Here is a 17,565-nt window from a genome sequence, read left to right on the forward strand (position 1 = left end):
CTAATGTAATGCCAATATTTAAAAAGAGCTCTAGAGGTGATCCCAGCAATTACAGACTAATGTCATTACCGGGCAAATTAGTTGAAACAATAGTAAAGAATAAAATTGTTAGACACATAGAAGAACATAAATTGTTGTGCAAAAGTCAACATGGTTTCTGTAAAGGGAAATCATGTCTTACTAATCTATTAGAGTTCTTTGAAGGGATCAACAAACACTGGGTGCTGTCCAGGGTTCTCTGCTCGGTGTCCCCTTCTGGTCCCCTAGTTTTGACCCTTTGACCCCCATGCCTGTTCCCGTTATTGCCTTTGCTGTCCCCTGAACTTGGTGGGTTCTCGGTTCAGTAGCTCCTCCCTAGGCTGGGGGAGGGGATTTTCGCAGTGGGCGAGCTAGCGCCCGCCCATGTCCCAGCGCTCAAAAGGACACGGGACTGGAGTGGGTCACAAATATAAGCTAGTGGGCCGGCAGTACCGTACGTTACACCAGCTAGGTCCAAGGCCGATTCACCATCTCCAGAGACAAACCCAACAACCTGCTGGATCTGTCAATGACCGGCCTGAAGCCCGAGGACACCACCCGGTATCACTGTGCGGCACACACACTGAGGGGAAGCCGGGCTGAACTCAGACAGAAACCTGCCCTCGCTGGCTAAGGACAAACGCTCCGCTGGGGGCTGGAGTTCTACAGTTCGTAGCAGAGAGAGCAGTGAGCGGGACGACTCCTGTCTTTAGCTTCCATCCTGTGTCTCTTTCTCTCTCTCTCTCTCTCTCTCTCTCACACACACACACACACACACACACATACACAGATGCACACAGACTAACCGCACTGTTAGAAGAGGCCAACCCACAACACTCCGTTTCCCCCCAACACACTCTGTGCCCCTCACTCCACTGCTCCCCATGTTTCCTCACCCCCTTCCACCTCCCAATACCCCAGGCAGATAGAACCGACATGAACAACCCCAACAACCTGCTGTATCTGCACCTGACCGCCTTGAAATCCGAGGACACCGCCCGGTATCACTGCGCTAGGCACTCAGTGAGCAGAAAGCTGTTAACCACAGAACAAAAACCGAGCTGAAATGGTAACAACTTTACCAACATGCTGCAGAGGGCAGCAGTGAATTACAGTTAAATACTGCTCTACCAAATTATTTCAGGGATAAGTATTAAGGGCGTGTTGGTGCACATATCAGCAGGTAAACATGTAGGGATTTCTATCTGTTTTAGTGATATGAGATAAATATTCTTTCAGGTCTTGTACAGCCAATGACACTACTGAGAATAAAGTGAAAAGTTCAATCAGGGACACTAAGAATTGTGCTTAAAGTTAAAGTAGTGTCCTGAATAGAGATGGGTTTAAGCCAATTCTTACATGCTTTCATGAATCAAGGCCTAAGAAATTGTACTGGGGTCTCCCTGAAATCATTTGCATCCTTGAAAATCATCCACAAACCTGCCATCTCCCTCAAGCGATTTGGAATAGCTCAACCCTGCACTGCTGTGGGATTTTACATAACAGTCTTTGCAACAGATTTCCCACACTTAAATCTTGCTGAGCTGTGCGTCTGAGCGCACTGTATCTTACCTGAGAAAGAACAGGCCCTCCACCAACTAGAGTGTGAGACTGGCATTTTCAAAGGCACCCAACGTGGTGAGGTTTCCAGCTCCCATGGAATTTAAGTGTTTACATTAAGACCCTTTAAAAACTCCTCCCTGTTGCATAAACACAGAGGCAAGGTGGAGCTTTTCAGGTCTCTGTATTGTTAATTTTTATTATTTTATCCAGCATTTCCATAGAAACGTTAGCTTGACATTTTTCTCTGTATTATGCTTATTTATAGTGGGTGTTGAAAAGAATCTGAACGGTAATACTAAGAGGAAGAAGAGTGAGACAACACTTCTATGCGACTGAACTGTTTGATTCACACCATTAGCCCCACTCAAAGCCATGCAAGTACTGTACTCTCAGTTACAGTTGCACAGGCCTACAAACCCCTGCAGGGTTATAACCCGAACCTGTAGATAGATTCTGTCAGGTGCCGACTGTCCATTGTTACTGTATGACTTAGCAGAATTCAGTTCTTTGGACTTCTGGGCTAAAACATTCAAAGCAGGCTAGGCGGGGATCCACACCCGACTCCCATTAAATTTAAGGTGCTAATCTAATAATAATTTTGTCTTGTCGTCCAGCATTGCAAGGAAGAATTTCAAACATAGGTGCTGGACCTAGGGACGTTGGCTTGAAGGTGATTCCTTTATATACAGAGTTTACAGTTTGGCTCAATGTCTCTCAGCACCCCCCCTGTAAAAATTGTTCCAGCATCCCTGGTTTCAAATGCTTGCCTCCGTCTTCTCAAAGAAGAAGAAAAGGACATTTTCAGACATTAGTAATAGCACCAACCCCTAGCATTTTATAAAAGCGATTTTCAGCAGGAGATCTCAGAGCTCTTCACAAAGGAAGGTTAGGTGAACCTAAAAGGTTATTCCAATTTTACAGAGAGAAGTGACTTATCCAAGGCAACCCAGCAGACCAAGGAATGAATACCCAGTTTTCCATGGCCCAGTCTAGTGCTTTATGCACTGGGACACACAGTGGCAAGGACCTCACAAACTAAGAAGAGACAGAACTCAGCGGCAGGTGAACAATCAATGGTGCATTTTGTCTATGAGAGGCCCCGAGTGTTCTTGTAGAGATCATTGAAGAAGTGATTCTATAAGAGAGACTCTAGCTTCTCTTCTCCAACCAAGTATCTTTCTTCCTCTCAACTCGACTCCAGAAGGCCTGAGTTTAATGACGTTGCGGTTTCTGGTGTGTTTTTTTAAAGAGGACGTGATGCAAATTCAGTGTCTTGGGGTCCTGCATAAATCCTGTGTTCTCCTGGACAGCAGAGTGTGAAAAGGGAGCAGGCCAAGGTCCTGGTGTCTTTGCAGTTACCGTCAGAAACCACTCCCGCATCAGCAACATGATATCGTGGCTGAATCTTCTCTTTATTCTAGCGGCCCTTGAAGGTAATTCTCGCCTCTCTCGCCCCCAACTTTAGTGGGAGACTCTGGAGAAAGTTGGACGTTCTTCCCCAACCCAAAGTGCAGTGAAGTGAATGGACATCTTTCCAACGGCTTCTGTGAGCTTTGGCTGAGGTCTTGTATTAATGTGATACTAAAGTAGCTTTTTCTTCTTCTTTTCCCCCCAGATGTCCGGTCCCAGGTTCTTCTGGTGGAGTCCGGAGGTGGAATTCAAAAGCCCGGGGGATCTCTCCGCCTCTCCTGCAAAGCCTCCGGCTTCACTTTCAGCAGCTACCACATGAGCTGGGTCCGTCAGGCGCCCGGGAAGGGCCTGGAGTGGGTCTCACTGATATATAATGCTGCTAATAGCCACAGTACATTTTACAGTGATGTGGTTAAAGGGCGATTCACCATCTCCAGAGACGACTCCAGCAGCCTGGTGTATCTGCAGATGAACAGCCTGAAAGCGGAAGACACCGCTCGGTATTACTGTGCGAGAGACACAGTGATCAGAAATCAACTGCAGTGAATACAAAAACCTCTTCCTCAAATCCAAACAGCTCTCAGCGCCAGCAGACAGCAGCAGGCACTGACACAACAGAGCAGTTTAGACACAGATACATAGATTGTAAAATCTCCAGCCCTTCATCGGGGCGTCCGTCCTCTGAGAACGCACATTGGCAATTAAAGACTCACTATGTCGAGGGAACAGAGCGTATCTCGTTCAGTGGCCAGCAATGCAGAAATAGAATCCGCCTCAGTAACTATTGATCATTAGCTTTCTTCCCTTCAACCTGCCTTGTGAACAGAACTACGAGGAAGAAATGCCAGAGACATTATTTAGAGAGTCTGTTTGCCGGAAGCTGGGAATGGGCCGTGCTTGTTTCCAGGTATCCACATGTGCACGTCAGTATGTTTTATGTGATCTAAGACGGTCTCTTTCCTTCCAGTAGAAGGTAGCACTGACACAGGCTCCCACAAACAAATCTCATTCCCTGCCTGACGGGGCAGCAGTGTTTCTCACACCCACCCTCGCTCCCAGGCAGTTCTTCTACACGAAAAGCACCTAATAATACGGCGCTGGGTTTCCCTCCATCCTGTGGGTCAGATTCTGCCCTGTGACCTGCCACCACAGCCTGTGTCCTGACAAAGCCCAGGAGTGGCATCTTCTCTCCATTCCCTTTTCCTTCCCTCTCACCAGAGCCAGGGCCGGCTCCAGGGTTTGGGCCGCCCGAAGCAGCCAAAAAAAAAAAAAAAAGCCGCGATCGCAATCGCGATCTGCGGCAGCAATTCGGCGGGAGGTCCTTCGCTCTGAGCAGGAGTGAGGGACCGTCCGCCGAATTGCCACCGAACAGCTGGACGTGCCGCCCCTCTCCGAAATGGCCGCCCCAAGCACCTGCTTGGTAAGCTGGTGCCTGGAGCCGGCCCTGACCAGAGCTGTTTTTCATGCTCTGCGGCCTAAACCAGCCCTTCCCCCACGTCCAGCTGCTGCTCCTTCGCCATGAGACATTCCCAGGAGAGTGTCATTTCCCTGGGGACATTGTTAATACCTATTTCATATGCCCATCGTAACATTTCCCCATAGCAAGCGGTACAGGAGAGACACTCTTTTTCTCAAATGTGGAGAAACAAAAGTAGTTATACAGGGAAAGAAAGAAAGAAAGAAAGAAAGAAAGAAAGAAAGAAAGAAAGAAAGAAAGAAAGAAAGAAAGAAAGAAAGAATGCTAGTTTAAGTGCAGACCAGGCGATATAAGCTAAACCCTAGAAAGACACTTTTCTACCCAAACGAGAGTGTACATTGGGGTTAGACCACTATCTGTACATGGATTTAAATTCACAGTTTCGTTTATAACAAAACGAATTTTCCCCTGCAGACAAGGCCTAAGTCAAACCGGTGAACTTTGTCATGACTTCCTAGAGCGCTCAGCTCCAGTCTACACACAGCTTTTCTATCCATATAACTGTTGAGTTAGAAAAGTAATGCCTGTACTTTGACCCATCAACCTTTTATCCCCAATCGGGGATATTGCAGATTATGTATTCCTTATGCCACCCGATTTTAAACCAGACTTTGCACCCTCGATAATCTGTACGTTATTCCCTGATAACCAGAAAGTTCTATGCTTTTTTTAACATCTTAATAAAAATTTTAAATTTGTTTGCACCCACGAGGGTATAACAGTGCAATGCCTAGTTTGTATGAGGTTACACCAGTGTAAACGTGTCTTACTCCAGTCTGTCTTGTTCCCCTTCGCCTCTGGGTCACGAGCAGGCATTTTGTCTGATTTCTTCTTGGCGGTCACAGTATTTGAGAGTAAGAGCAGAGTTTATGATCCCAGAATATTGGTTGTCTCTGACCCATTCCCTGCTTTTCTCAGACATGTCCCGAACCCAGTTGAACCGGGCACAGCTTGGAATGGAGTCACCGGACACTTTACAGGTCAGCGTAAGGGACTGTCTGAGCTTCAGCACTGACATATCCCTACACACAGAGCAAGTTTCACTCCCTCCAGCAGCGCACAGCAGTGTGTCTCTCAGCGCACAGTCTCTCCCCCTCACAGGTGTCTCTGCTACAGGAACCGCACCAGACACTAGGGCGATGCGTTTCCCCGGAGCGTGGGCTCTAGACTGTCCCTGGGCAGGGCCGGCTCCAGGCACCAGCCGAGCAAGCTGGTGCTTGGGGCGGCAGATTCCAAGAGGCAGCATTCCATCTAGGGTGACCAGATCAGAGATCTAAAATATCAGGACGCGGTGGAGCCGGGGGAGGGCAAGCAAAAACAAAAAAGAGTTTCAAAGGGGCTGGGGACATTAGCAGGCCCCGGCCACATGCGCTGCCCTCCTCACGGAGCCTCCCGCCCCCATGCCCGCCCTGGGCACATGCAGCGCACGGTGAGTCCGGGCAGAGGCAGCGCGGAGCGGGCAGGGGCCGTGTGGGCAGCACGGGACGAATCCCCACTGCTGCTGGGGAGCCCCGTGCCTCTCCCTCCCACTCACGGCTGTGGCTCCTTCCCGGTGGGACGCGCCTTCCGCCACCCCGGGCACATGCGGCCCGCGTCTCCCGCGCCTAGTCTCCCTCCCGCCGGGAAGGAGCCACTGGAGTGCAGCCGAGTGGGGGAGGCACGGGGCTCCCCGCCGGCGGCGGGACACGCACCACATGTGCCCAGGGCGGGCTGGGGGGCGGGAGGTGCGTCCCGCCAGGAAGGAGCTGCAGCCGCGAGTGGGAGGGAGAGGCGCAGGGCTCTCCGGCAGCAGCGGTGATTCGCCCCGCGCCGTCCACCCAGCCCCTGCCCGCTCCGCACTGCCTCCACTCGGACCCACCGCGCTGCCCCGCGGGCTACAGGGCTGGAACAGCCTCCGTGCTGTGTTCCCAGCCCCGGGCCCCCGTCTCCCTCCCTCCCTCCCTCGGCCTCGCCAGCCCCCTTTTGCCAGCCCGGTGCCCGGGTGCCGGAGCTGACTCACCAGCTTGTGCCGCCATGCAGCTGCAAGCCTGGGAGGGAGGAGGAATGCCCCGTGGTTGGGGAAGGGGCTGGGCCAGGGCGGGGATTTGGGGAGGGAGCCAATGGGGGAAGGAGGGGGCGGATCCGGGGCGGGGGGGCGAGAGTCCCCCCGGGAGGGCAACATTTCTTGTTTCTCCAGTGTCCCAACCAAACATTGGTCGGGACGCGGGACAAAGAAGCAAATATCGGGACAGTCCCGATAAAATTGGGACGTCTGATCACCCTAATTCCATCGAATCCTTTTTTCTTTTTTTTTTTGCGCTTCATCGCTTTGGCTGCCCCTGCAGGTTTTTTCTTTTTTCTTTTTGGTTTGCTGCTCCCGCCGCCCTGTAGGGGCAGAGGACGGGAGCGCCCTGCAGCAAGCCCGGCACGGCAGCCCGCGTCCTTCCCTGCCTGCCGACCGGAGCGGCGCAGAGCCCTGCCAGCAGGCAGCGCAGCGGGAGGGGCCGCATGGCAAGCACCCCGCTTAAGGAAGCCCTGGCTGCCCCCTTCTCTCTCCCCCCCGCTAGCCGGGGTGCGCACTCTGCTGCCCAGGGTCTGCAGGGCCGGGAGTTCCCCTGCACCTACACTCCCGCCGCCCCGCAGGTATTTGTGGGGTTTTTTTGGTTTTTTTTTTTTTTTTTTCTTTCCTTCGCCGCTCCGGCTGGGGGCACACCTCCTTTCCCGGCCACACCCCTTCACCGCTCCGGCCGGCCGGTTTGTCCCCCCCTCCCCCTTCGCCGCTGTAGCCGGGGGCAGGTTTGTTTTCCTCCTCCCCTTTGCTGCTCTGGCCGGCTGGGCGTTTTTTGCTTCGGGCGGCAAGAAAGCCAGAGCCGGCCCTGGTCACGGCCTTTATTCTGACAGAGCCCGCAACCCGCACCGTCCCTGCACGCCCAGCTCTCTCCCTTTCCCTGAGGCGGTGTCTCACTCTCTAGTGCCTAGAACCAGCCGCTGGCTCCCCACAGCTGCAGCTCCTTCCCCGTCAGACACTCCTGCGAGATTCTCACGTCTCTGGACATCTCCTCTCTCTTGTTTCTATTGTTCACCTCTGCCCGGGGCGTTCGGCAGCAGGGAGCGAATGCCCTGGGCGTGGGTGAAACCCCAGTGTAGGGACCTGATCCACAGTCCATTGCTTCGTTGCTTGCCTTTGAAGGGCTCCAATGAACATGAAATGACTTTGGGCCACCACTGACAGGAAGGGGATGTGTGACTCTGCTTCCCACAGACAGCGCTCCCTGCCTGGCGGTGTCCCTCCCTTTATACCCGCTGGGGAACCCGCATGCAAATCCCTGCCCCGGGACCTTCCTATTTAAATACAAACCCCTGAGTCGGGGAGTCTCAGCTTCTCCCCAGACACAGAACTGCCTGGTCCTGCCCGCTGAGGCGTTTCCCTTCTTTTATGAAAACTAGAATGAAATCTCTGTGGCTTTTCCTTTCCCTGTTATCGGCCCCGACCTGTGAGTGTGTTTTAGAGAGCGGGGAAATTAGGGACAGAGCCACAGATTCATTGCCTGACTAATTAATTCCATAAACCGTTTCCCTCTCCCAGGTGTCCTCTCTCAGGTGCAGCTGGTCGAGTCTGGCCCGGGCGTCGTGAAGCCCGGACAGACCCTCACCCTGACCTGTGCTGTCTCCGGGGTCTCTATCACTAGCAGCAGCTACGTGTGGAACTGGGTCCGGCAGCCCCCCGGGAAAGGGCTGGAGTGGGTAGCACGTATATACCCACACGACGGGAGAAAGTGGTTTGCCGCGTCTCTCCAAAGCCGGACCACCATCTCTTCAGATACATCCAAGAACCAGTTCTCCCTGCAGCTGGCCTCCCTCGCAGCTGCAGACACCGCCACGTATTACTGTGCCAGAGACACACAGGGACACAGAGCAAAGCGGGGCTGGTACAAAAAGGGGAAGCGGATTGTCTAGAGTCACTCGGGGCCCTGTCACACGTCTCCAGTAGAAGTGGGGTGAGACACTGGTCACAAGGAGGTTTAGGAGGTGGAAAGGGGGTAGGAAAAATTCCTTGTCTTGTAACTCAGATCCTTGTAACACAGACACACAGAGATCCCATCTCACAACTCCCCCAAGGGAAATCAGGTCTCATTCCCAGCAGCCATCACACAACCCTTCTGGGTACTAGCTACAGCACACAGCGCTGCATTTCCCCCTCCGGAGCTCAGGAAATCCCAGCGAGGTTCAAGTCAAGTTCGTTTAGCCCAATATCCTGTCTCTGAGCATGACTAGCCGGGGCTGCTTCACAGAACCCCACAGCTGAGGATGTGAGAGAATCCACCCTCCACATCGTGTCTCGCCCTGGTCTCCAACAGAGATTGGGTTAAACCAGCGACACCCAGACTGTGGCTCTCCAGCCACAAGGGGCTTTCTAATGTGTCTCCTGCCGCCCTTTGCAGCACCTGGTGTGATTTAATTACGAACCCATCCAAGTTATTAACCAATCAGGATGTGTTTATTATGTTATTAACCAATAAAGTTATCAACTTGCACTAAGTTATTAACCAATCAGGATGTGTTTATTATGGTATTAACCAATAAAGTGATCAACTTGCACTAAGTTATTAACTTACTGTGGGAATTTTATAGCTATAGGTATACAGACATATAGATAGATAGATATCTAAATATCATTATATCATATATAAATAATTGTGTACATATACTAAATATATAGAGAGAGTGTGTCTATATGTATACATATACTCTAAATATTTTCCCTGACATTCACACTACTGTGGCTCTTTGGGTAATACTCATGGATAATTTGGCTCCTGAACCCCTGAGGTCTGAGTATCACTGGTTTGAACCCTAAAGGACAAGGTTTAATATCCGTGCCAACCCCCCGCCCCCGCCCAGTGTGTGTCCCAGCCCTGCTCCTGACCTACCACAATCACAGCCCTCCTTTGGAGACAGCCCAGAACTTTCCTGTCTCCCAACTTCCCTCCCTCCTGCTCCTGCCGTGAACGCTGTTGGCTTCCCTGAAAACTACTTGGGAAAACCCAACCTTTCTTCCTTCTCCCAGGACCCAGCCCCCTTTAGAATAATAGAATATCAGGGTTGGAAGGGACCTCAGGAAGTCATCTAGTCCAACCCCTGCTCAAAACAGAACCAATCCCCAGACTGATTTTTTGCCCCAGATTCCTAAAATGGCTCCCTCAAGGATTGAACTCACAACCCTGGGTTTAGCAGGCCAATGCCCAAATCAGTGAGTTATCCCTCCCCCCCAAAAATCCCCCTCCATTTACTGAATCCTCTTGCTTCCCCTGTGCTGGCTGCTCCTGTGTGTAGTGTGAACATCTGCCTGTTTCAAACCATGGGATTTATTTCCGAATTCACGTATCAGGGGGGTAGCCGTGTTAGTCTTTAAGGTGCCACCAGACTCCTTGATATTTCCGAATTCTCTTTTCCACCTCGAGGAAATGACCTGCCCCCGACTCCTGAGTACAACACGCTGTAGATGGACTCCATGGAGTGAGGCTGGGGGGTTATCAAGAAACCTGCGGCATTTTGGAGACAGAATCTCACTGGGTTTCACTGGCAGTTGGATGCCCAACCCCCAACCGGGCTCTGCTCTTCTCTGCCCCTTGTCACCGGAGCATGTGAGCGACTCACAACCAGTCCTGGATTTTACATGTGAAGCAGGAAAATGTCATTAGCCCTATTTTACAGAGGAGGAACTGAAGCCCTGACTCAGTAAGGCTGAGATTATCCAACCCGCCTAGGGGATTTGGGCACCCACCACCCACTGACACGAGTGGGAATTGTGCACGCAGAGCCCCTAGGTGGAGTCACACAACGGCAACAGGGAGCCAGTCTCCTAGAGCCACAGGGGAATCACCAAAGGCTAATGTACAGCCGCGCTGCGCTGAGCGCAGGGTCTTTCTGGGTGTAAAGGGGACCCCTGTCCAAAGGGGACAGCGCCATGTACTGAGCACTCACCCCCTGCCAGCTCTTATACCCGCCCTGGGAACCCATATGCAAATCCCTCCCCGGGGGTTCCTGTTAAATACCAACCCCTGATTCTAAAGAGCCCCAGTCTCTGCCCAGACACAGAACTGCCTGGTCCTGTCCCTGGGGAGTTTCCCTCATTGCATGAAAACAAGGATGAAATCTCTGCTGCTTTTCCTGTCCCTGTTCTCTGCCCCCTCCTGTGAGTGTTTATTGAGAGCGAGAAAATTAGCACCAGATCCACAGATTCTTTCAGTGGCTAATTCTGTCCTTGTTTTGTTTCCCTCTCCCAGGTGTCCTGTCCCAGGTGCAGCTGGTCCAGACCGGCCCGGGAGCGGTGAAGCCGGGAGCGACCCTCAGTATCACCTGTAAAGTCTCTGGAGTCTCCGTCAGTGACTACTACTGGAGCTGGAACCGGCAGCCTGCTGGGAAAGGACTGGAGTGGATGGGGTTTATCCGGGATACAGCTAACGGGGGGACCACAGAGTATAACTCGGCTCTCAAACCTCGTGTCACCATCACCAGGGACACCTCGAAAAACGAAGTTTATCTCCAGCTCGGCTCGCTGACAGCTGCAGACACCAGCACCTATTACTGTGCCAGATACACAGTGATGCAGAGCACAGCTGGGACTGGCACAAAAAGAGGAAGCGAATTTCTAATCAGCCAACATGAACATTCAGTTAGTGCTGTAGGGGATGAGACAGATGGGGCATTGCCGACACGGGGATCTCAGGAGCCACCCGCGTTTCTCCCCCTGCATCCCACCCTCCCAGCCCCTTCCACCAAGGGATTTTACATGCTCCGCTTCCCTGCGCTTCCCCCTGAAATGTGCACCAGGGACGGTGACATTAATGGTGAGATACTCTGGGCCTCAATAGCAAAGCATGCTCCACGCCTGCCTCTCTGAGTGACATCAGCTGCAGCTGTGGGCGATTATCCACTCCTGGGAGTCAGGCTTCCTGTGATTCGCGTTGGGCCCCGAAATATTCAGTCTCCCAAACTCAGACACCGCGTTAGGAAATGTTGCCCCAGGGGAGCCAGTGTCAGAGGCGCGAAGCGGGCACTGCTCCGCCTGACGTCAGTGAGAGCTGCCGGGGCCCAGCACCTCCAAAAATCAGCCTTCGAGCTGCAATGCATTATGGGAGGAGGGATAGATTTGGGGAAAGGCGCGGGACTGGGTTAAGAAGATTCGGGTTCAGTTCTGGTCTTTGCCAGACACTGCCTGAGAGAAAGTGGGTAACTCAGCTCATCTCTCTCCCTGCCCAGTCCCCATCTACAAAAATTCCCCCCTCCCCACTCGGGCGTCACTCCCACATCCCGCCAGCGATACACGAGGCCTTTCCTTAGCAGCAGCTGCAGCTCTGAATGTAGCCAGAGGGGGGCGCTGCTCCCAAGTACAATGGAATCCTACCGCAGCCAGGGCCAGGCAAGGAGCTGAGTCAATTATCCAGCAGCCTGTGTGGGGACAGCCCATAATTCCCGGGGTCCTGTCATATCATCCCCTGTTTCCAGGGCTTCAGGGGGCGTGACAAGTCTTATCAATGTAGGGAAAGGACAAGGAATCAGACAGCCTTCTGAAAATTAAAGGCAATATCATGATATTGATTATCTCAAAGGAACAAAAAATTTATAATCACAATAACAAACAGGAGGTGCCCAAAACTATGGTGATGAGCATCAGTAAAATAACCTAGTCTAGTACATAGCACCGGCTATACGGGTCAGAGCAATGGTCCATCTTGCCCAGTAGCCTCTCCTCTCACAGTGGCCAATGCCAGGTGCTTCAGAGGGAATGAACAGAACAGGGCAATTTATTGAGTGATCCATCCCCTGTTGTCCAGTCCCAGTTTCTAGCAGTGAGAGGTTTAGGGACATCAGGAGCATGGGGTTTTGTCCATGACTATCTTGGCTGATAGCCACTGATGCCCTTATCGGCATAACACAAGAACTCTGGGTCACCCAATGAAATGAATAGGCAGCATGTTTAAAACAAAGAAAAAGGAAATATTTCTTCACACAACAGCACAGTCAATCTGTGGAACTCTTTGCCAGAGGATGTTGGGAAGGCCAAGACTACAACAGGGTTCACAAAATAACTAGATAAATTCATGGAGGATAGATCCATCAATGGCTATTAACCAGAATGAGCAGGGATGGTGTCCCTGGCCTCTGTTTGCCAGAAGCTGGGAGTGGACGACAGGGGATGGATCACTGGGTGATTCCCTGTTCTGTTCATTCCCTCTGAGGCGCCTGGCACTGGTCACTGTCAGAAGAGAAAATACTGGGCTAAATGGACCTTTGGTCTGACTCAGTGTCGCTGTTATATTCTCAAAGGATGTGTCACTATTTACAAAGGGAATTTTATGGATTCCAAGACCAGAAGGAACCCTTGTGATCATCTAGTCTGACCTCCAGAATAACAAAAGGCCACCTATGGGAGCTAGGCCCCCGAAAACTCTGTGAAATCCATAGGATTTAGGCTCCTAACTCCTTTAGTTTCCTAGGAAAATCCCAGCCCGAAAGAAGAGTGAGTTGTTTGAAGCTGGTATTTATCAGACACCCGCAGTGAAACGCAGCTATGCAGGAGCCGATTATTTGAGAAGGCAAGTGCACAAAATGAAGTAGCTGTGGCTGGATTCTCAAGCAGACTAGGGGAGTTAGGTGCTCAAATCATGGTGAAATTGGTGGGGAGACAGAGTCCTAAACACCATTTAACCTTTTTTAAAGGAGGGAAACCTACCACTATATTTCCAACACAATCTTATAGGAAAATTTTATCTTTCACACCTCGTTGACTAAGACATTGCCTTGTTCTATAGCTCTCCCCCACCAAAAAAATCTCCTTCAAGGTTTAATCCAACATCCTCTAAAACTAAGATGAGTATTTGTGTTGATTGCAATAAACTTTGGGTCGAGCCCTAGAGTCATGTCTGGAGATTTGAGGTCGTAGAAGGCAACTGGTAATTTCTCCCTTCAGCAAAAGCACACTTTGCTAGGCCCTGCACAAACACACAGACAAAGCCCCGTCAGAGCCTGAAGGCATGGCTACATTTGCAAGTTATAGCGCATTAATGTAGCCCTGGGCACTCTAACTCATGACAAGTCCACACTGGCAAGGCACGTAGAGCGCCCTGACTCCACGGCTACAGCGCTCATGGTTCTCCATCTCGGCGAGTGGAATAACATTTGATGTGCCCCTGCTGGAGCGCCACAGCGCCAGTGTGGATGTCCTGGTCTGTTAGTGCGCTCTGATCGGCCTCCAGAAGTGTCCCACAATGCCTGTTCTAGCCACTCTGGTCATCACTTTGGACTCTACTGTCCTGCCCTCAGGTGACCAACCATCAGACCCGCCCTTTAAATTCTCTGGGAATTTTGAAAATCCCCTTCCTGTTTGCTCAGCCTGGCGTGGAGTGCTCTCAGTGCATCTTTCCAGGTGACCATGCCTCCATGCGACAGTGGATCCCCAGTCTGGAGCAATGGGGAGGTGCTGGACCTCATCAGTGTTTGGGGGGAAGAAGCTGTCCAGTCCCAGCTGGGTTCCAACTGTGGGAATTATGATACCTTCAGGCAGATAACAAGGGACATGATGGAAAGGGGCCATGACCGGTTCACACGGCAGTGGAAGGTTAAAGTGAAGGGGATGCAGAATGCCAGCCACAAGGCAAACAGCCACTCCGGTGCTGTCCCCGTGACCTGCCATTTTTACAAAGAGCTGGATGCAATACTTGAGGGCGACCCCACCTCCACTCCAAGTACCGCCAAGGACACTTCAGAGCCCAGTCCAATAAGGCAGGAGGAGGAGGAGCATAGTGGGAATAAGAGTGCTGAGGAGAAGGAAGACACCCCAGCATCTCTAGATGCACGCAGCCAGGAGCTATTCTCAAGCCAGGAGGAAGGTAGCCAGTCATGGCGGCCAGTACTTAGGGAAGGATAAACAACAGAGGAGGTTTCCAGTAAGCGGCTTTTATTTTGGGAAGGAAGTTATTCGCTGCGGGCTCTTGGGTTGAAGAGGGTTAGGGCTGCATGCATGCCTAGATGCGGAATAGGGCGTTGATGTGCTCTCTCACATTGCGGTAATCGGCCTCAGTGATCTCTTCAAAGATCTCATCCAGAACTTGGGCCATGCGCTTGTGCAGGTTTTGTGGGAGAGCCACTGTGGTCCTTGTCCCAGTCAGGCTAACATGTCCGTGCCACTGTGGTGTGAGGGGTGGATGGACCATTGCTGCACACAGGTAAGCTGCATATGGGCCAGGGCAGAAGCCGCATTGTAGTAGAAGATCCTCCCTTGCTTCCCAGATCACCCTCAGCAGTGAGATAACTTCCAGGACGAACTCCTGTGGAAAATGTGGGTACGGTGTTCAGTATAGGGGCCCCCTTCAGCTGTTGTCTCTCCCCAAGGCACAGAAATGCAGAGGACAGAATGGCTGTGAAACAATCATTCCCCCTGGACTCTGTGCTTATTCTCCATTTTGGGGCTCCCAGGGGTTATGTGTGCTCACTTTGGGATGGGCAAATTATGCTATTGAGTAGACTGTGCTTGCCCTCCTTAAGTACTGGGGGAATCATTGCTCTGTCTGGTGTGAACAATCCTGCCTTTGTTAAGTGTTGCATTTTGCCTTTACAGCTGCAACCTTAAGATCTCAGCCATCCGTGTTATCACCGGCTGATAAGCTGCAAAGAATCAGGAAGAGGACACATAAAAGCAAAGAAAACATCCCACATGAAGTTATGCAGCACTCCCTGAATGAAAATCAAAAAGTGCATGAGTGGCGGGAGAGTGAAAGGAGGCTCTGCCAGCAGAATGCGGATCACCAGCACCAAAGTACAGAGTGGCTGATAAGCATCATGGAGCGCCAAGCAGAATCTATCCAGGAGCTCTTAGCCATGCAGGTGGAGCACTACCGCCCACGCCTCCCCCTGCAGCCCTTGTCCCAAAACACTTTCCTTTGTGCCCCCATGTCTCTTCCAACCCACTTTCCCCAACATCCGGGTTCTTATCGCCTCCAGCTGCCTCCAACACCTGTAGCTTCACCACCCAGCCCTGAAAACTACGACCCTTACCCACCGCACACAACCCCCATCACCATGCCGTACAGCCAGCCTGAAGTGCAGCACTCAGTGCACAGCACTCCAGACAGGAAGGCTGAGTATGAGAACAGGACATACATAAATCTGTGATTGTCCCGTTCCTCACCTCACCGCCTTGCCCTTTTTGTTTCCCAAGCAGTTGTGTTTCTTTTCAATAAATGGATTTTTTGGCTTTGAAAACATTCTTTATTATTGCATAAAGTAAAAGATACCTTAGCCCAGGAAAGCAACAGGCACTGCAAGTCAGTGTATCAGATGTAAGCAGAGTCAGGATGAGCTCTACCCTGACATCTGGTGGTGAATTATGGCGAGGGTGGAAAAGAACTCCAGGGGCTGATCTGGTTTGCATAGGCACACCCACCCGCCTGGCATGAAACAACAGCAACTCAAAGTGGTTACTTTGGCTGGTGTGGGATCCCCAGTTTCTCTGTTATTGGGACAGGAAGAATAAAGTTTTGTTACCCTGATTCTGTGAATCAAGGCCAGTGGAACTGTTGTATGGTGAGCGGAGCGGCTGGAGGAGCAGCTGGCAGAGCAGAGCGGAGCCTTGTGGGAGTGGCCCAAGGGACGGCTGAAGTGGAGCAGAGCTGAGCGGTTCACAGGTCGGTGAGCAGAGTGGAGCAGCTGCCAGAGCAGTTTGTGGGATGGCGGGAGTAGCTCACGGGACAGCTGGTGGAGTGGAGCGGCTCGTGGTGAAGGCTGCGGCGGAACCCCGTCGGCCTCGGATCACGTAAGGTGCCCCTTAACATCCTGCGTGCCCCCCCCCTGAACTCTGGGGCTCCACTGACCAGGGACAGAGACTTTGCGGGGGTTGTTGGACTTTTGGGACTTTGGTGATCCTTGGGTTGCTGGTTTCAAGAACCCAAGGGAAAGGACACAGCCCCAACTTGCTGGGGTGGGGTTTTTTTTGCTCATGGTTTGTGTTATGAATCCTGTTTGTGGTGTTTTTCCAATTTAATGCTGATGTTGTTTACCTCATGTTATTAAACATTTTCTGTTACACTCAGACTCAGTGTTTGCAAGAGGGGAAGTATTGCCTCTTAGAGGCACCCAGGGGTGGTATGTAATTGTCCCAGGTCACTGGGTGGGGGCTCGAGCCGGTTTTGCATTGCGTTATTGAAACGGAACCCCTAGATACAGAACCCGGCCCTTGTTGCTGCCAACTTAGATGGGCAGAAGGGTTACACATACATAGCAAACACAGATTCCTACTAACATTGGAACCATTGCACTTCACTCCCGTGCAAGGCACCAAACATTACTGGTGGCTTTCAGCTTCAAATTGCTCCCTCAAGGCATCCCTAATTCTTGCAGCCCCGTGCTGGACCCCTCTAATAGCCCTGCTCTCTGGCTGTTCAGATTCAGTCTCCAGGTGTTGAACCTCCAAGTTCCATGTCTGAGTGAATATTTCACCCTTCCCTTCACAAATGTTCTGGAGAGTACAGCATGCAGATAAAACCGTGGGGATGCTGTCATCAGTCAGGTCCGTCTTCCCATACAGAGAGTGCCAACAGCCCATTAAACGGCCAAAAACACACTCCACAGTCATTGAGTCACTGGCTCAGCCTGTTGTTGAACCTCTCCTTCCTGCTGTCAAGGCTCCCTGTGTAGGGTTCCATGAGCCACGGCATTAAAGGGGAGGTGGAGTCTCCAAGCATCACAATGGCCTTTTCGACTTCCCCTACGGTGATCCCATTTTTGCAAAGCCAGCCACAATGTCATGCACAAAGAAGAACAGGAGTACTTGTGGCACCTTAGAGACTAACAAATTTATTAGAGCATAAGCTTTCGTGGACTACAGCCCACTTCTTCGGATGCATATAGAATGGAACATATATTGAGGAGGTATATATACACACATACAGAGAGCATAAAGAGTTGGTAAGACAACTCCCACCTGTTTATGCTCTCTGTATGTGTGTATATATACCTCCTCAATATATGTTCCATTCTATATGCATCCGAAGAAGTGGGCTGTAGTCCACGAAAGCTTATGCTCTAATAAATTTGTTAGTCTCTAAGGTGCCACAAGT

General features: G+C 51.4%; 3 gene segments (V, D, J or C); all 3 read left to right on the top strand.

The window, feature by feature from the left end:
• Nucleotides 1-2,889: 2,889 nt before the first annotated feature.
• On the top strand, nt 2,890-3,564 carry LOC117885746. The segment is given in 2 exon segments: nt 2,890-3,014; nt 3,197-3,564. Coding segments are annotated over 2 exon segments (387 nt in total).
• Nucleotides 3,565-7,838: 4,274 nt separating this feature from the next.
• LOC117885500 lies at nt 7,839-8,404 on the top strand. The segment is given in 2 exon segments: nt 7,839-7,941; nt 8,034-8,404. Coding segments are annotated over 2 exon segments (429 nt in total).
• Nucleotides 8,405-10,540: 2,136 nt separating this feature from the next.
• On the top strand, nt 10,541-16,936 carry LOC117885501. The segment is given in 3 exon segments: nt 10,541-10,643; nt 10,735-11,123; nt 16,892-16,936. Coding segments are annotated over 3 exon segments (492 nt in total).
• Nucleotides 16,937-17,565: the final 629 nt, after the last annotated feature.

The sequence above is a fragment of the Trachemys scripta genome, chromosome 12 (assembly GCF_013100865.1).
Source record: "Trachemys scripta elegans isolate TJP31775 chromosome 12, CAS_Tse_1.0, whole genome shotgun sequence".
Classification (NCBI taxonomy): Eukaryota; Metazoa; Chordata; order Testudines; family Emydidae; genus Trachemys; species Trachemys scripta.